General features: G+C 41.3%; 1 protein-coding gene across 1 annotated transcript; it reads left to right on the forward strand.

Moving 5' to 3' along the window:
* Positions 1-369: 369 nt before the first annotated feature.
* On the forward strand, positions 370-2,883 carry LOC140875718 (growth-regulating factor 6-like). The gene is made up of 4 exons (XM_073279489.1): positions 370-876; positions 1,098-1,271; positions 1,372-1,726; positions 1,980-2,883. The coding sequence occupies exons 1-4, from the start codon at positions 576-578 to the stop codon at positions 2,620-2,622; spliced, it is 1,473 nt and encodes a 490-aa protein (XP_073135590.1). The 5' UTR covers positions 370-575; the 3' UTR covers positions 2,623-2,883.

A 2,883-nucleotide genomic window follows, 5' to 3' on the forward strand; every position in this document is an offset into this window, starting at 1 on the left:
ATTTATTTTTAAAAAGAACAAAATGGTAATTTATCATTTTTATATAAAATTCAATCAATCAATCAAATCAATCAAATCAAATACTATATTAACTATCATTTTTTATTTATTTTACATTACATTATATTACTTATCAAAATACTATTTATCATATCTTAACCATGAGAAAAATCCATAACTCATATAAAATAAAATAGATATTATCCCAAACAGTATCGCTTATATTATATCACTGGGAATATTGTTTATATAATAAATTGTTATATATTTATATACATACACACACACACATACGTAATAAATATTGTATAAGCATGATATAAAAAGTCCAGAGTACAAAGACTTGACTGAGGCAGCAATGGAGTTTGCCACAGACCTTACAGACAGTATCCCTTTCTTCCCTTGGTGTCTTTCCCTCTAATATGTCCCTTTCCTTTTTCCCAAACATGGCGCAACACTTCCCACCTTCAAATATGGTTTTTTCTACAATTGGTCGCCATTTTTGCTGACCCTTTACTCCTTTTTTAACTGATTGAACGAACGAATATATATCCAGCTGCATTATTTTTTTTTCCATGGATTTTGGTGTTACGAGCTTCGATAACTTGGCCTACTCGAGCATTAAAAATGGCAGCTTCGCTTCAGGTAATGGGTCCGAGTCGAAAAAGCTTAAATGGTGTGGATCTGGATTTGTGAAGCAGGAGAGGGCATTAGGTGAAGATGTTTTCAGGGAGTTTAAATTGAACGAAACTTGTAATAGCGGCAATTTCTTTCAAGGGCAGCAGCAAATGTTGAGTTTCTCTTCACCAAATTCACAGGCTGTGACTAATTGGCCTTATCTTCAAAACATATCGAGTCCCTTTAGCAAGAACACAGGTCAGTGCGATTTTTTGAATTTGTGAATGAAGAATCTGTGGCTTTTGTCAACAGTGGCAAAGATTTGTTTTTGCTGTTCTGGTTAAATGGTCTTGTCATGTGTGTCGAATGAACAGATTTTCCCCCTAAAATGCTTCCTTTTTCTCGAAGTTTTAGGACTATTTTTACCCAAGAAAAGTTAACTCATTCTTCTGAATGGTTTTTTTTTTTTTTTTTTTCAGGTGTGAGAAGTTCGTTTCTTACTCCATCACAGTGGATTGAGCTAGAACACCAAGCTTTGATCTACAAATACATCACTGCAAATGTTCCTGTACCTTCTTGTCTTCTAAATCCCATCAGAAAAGCTTTGGAATCTGCTGGCTTTTCTCCCTTTTCTGGCCTTAAACCCACTGCTTGTGAGTAGTGACTCCTCTGCTCTTTCCCAATTGCTTACGAAATGTGATGTTTTTATATTTTTAGTTGTGAAATGGTTTCTTGAACCAAAAAAATGCGCAGTTGGATGGGGTGGCTTTCATCTGGGATTCTCCAGCACCGATCCTGAGCCGGGGCGGTGCCGTCGGACGGATGGCAAGAAATGGCGGTGCGCCAGAGATGCGGTAGTTGACCAGAAGTACTGCGAACGGCATATGAACAGAGGCCGCCACCGTTCAAGAAAGCCTGTGGAAGGCCAAACCGGCCATTCCGCCGCCACGATCCCCACCATTTCTGCCGCCAAGACGGCGCCCAACGATTCCTCAAAGCCTGCGGCCGCCGCGGTCGCTGCCGGCTCTGCATCCAACGCTCTCCGCCTCTCACGCGGCCAACAAGTCCACAGCTTGGAGCTCGGAATACCCAATATTAATGTCAATAGGTGAGCTCTATCATTGAGGAACTTTCCTTTTACTTGGAAAAGAGCCATAGTCACTTAACTCATGACTGTTGAACACAAAGAAGTCCGTTGCAACTCAAATTTTTTAAACCGTGCATCGAATAATCATATGGACAAGCACATGTCGTGGCTTGTGCTGAAATAGAATGTAGGATCCAAAAGATTTGACGATGCACAGTTACTACTTATTAGTTATTGTAATTCAGTAACACTCCTATTGTTTTTGGACTATCAGATGTGTTCCTGAGAAGGATAATCCGAAAGGGGTGAATCGAAATGCGACCATCCTCTCCATGGCGACTTCAGGAACAGGTCTCAAGGAAAACCAGTACGACGAATCCTCTCCCCGTTCACAGTTCGGATTAGTCTCTTCAGACTCTTTGCTCAACCCTTTAGACAGGGGTTCGCCTATCGTCAAATGCGAAGACCACGGTGCTTCAGAAGACATCATCGATCAAGAAAACAAGTCTAAGAACACTCTTCAACAGTTCATAAGTAACTGGCCGAAAAGCCGTTCCGAACAGCGTCAGCGTGCTACCTTTTCTTGGCCTGATCACCTTGATCTTCAACCAGACGGGACGCAGCTATCGATTTCTATCCCAGTTGTCACCTCAGACTTCATGTCTCCCTCGAAAAATATTGAACTTCAAGCGAACAGGACGGGATTAGGCTTTGGCAAGATTAGTCCTAGTACCGAAGAAAATCGAATCCAAGCCAACTGGATTCCGATATCTTGGGAAGGAGGACCTCTTGGAGAGGCATTGAATACCACAAACAACAGCTATCTCGGATTCGAGAATGCCAAAGCATTGAACCTCATAGAGAGCCAGGAGAATAGCCCTCGATCAGCATTCGGATCGCTGTCTAACAGCAGTTGAGGAGGTAGCTAGCCTACCACCCGAGAAGGAGACATAGCCAAGGATCCTTGTTTGAATACAGTTATCATGTCCTAGCACGAGATTAATTTGTTTAAAGATGATGTAATATTTCCTCTTCAACCTTGTTAACAGGGTCCTTGTATCTGAATCGCGAGACGAGACGAGACGACGATACTTGATGTTGAATGTGTATGATTTTTGTTGGATGGATTGTGTTTATTTGTCATCTTTATGTGAGGTTGGTTGGAAGGAAGCATGCTG

Source organism: Henckelia pumila, chromosome 1 (genome assembly GCF_033568475.1).
Source record: "Henckelia pumila isolate YLH828 chromosome 1, ASM3356847v2, whole genome shotgun sequence".
Classification (NCBI taxonomy): Eukaryota; Viridiplantae; Streptophyta; class Magnoliopsida; order Lamiales; family Gesneriaceae; genus Henckelia; species Henckelia pumila.

Bases quoted from the DNA above. Each gene is read 5' to 3' on its own strand.
- LOC140875718 (XM_073279489.1), top strand. From the start codon at position 576: ATGGATTTTGGTGTTACGAGCTTCGATAACTTGGCCTACTCGAGCATT. The intron at 1,272-1,371 runs GTGAGTAGTGAC...AAAAATGCGCAG, and splicing joins TGGCCTTAAACCCACTGCTT to TTGGATGGGGTGGCTTTCAT. The intron at 1,727-1,979 runs GTGAGCTCTATC...TTGGACTATCAG, and splicing joins CCCAATATTAATGTCAATAG to ATGTGTTCCTGAGAAGGATA.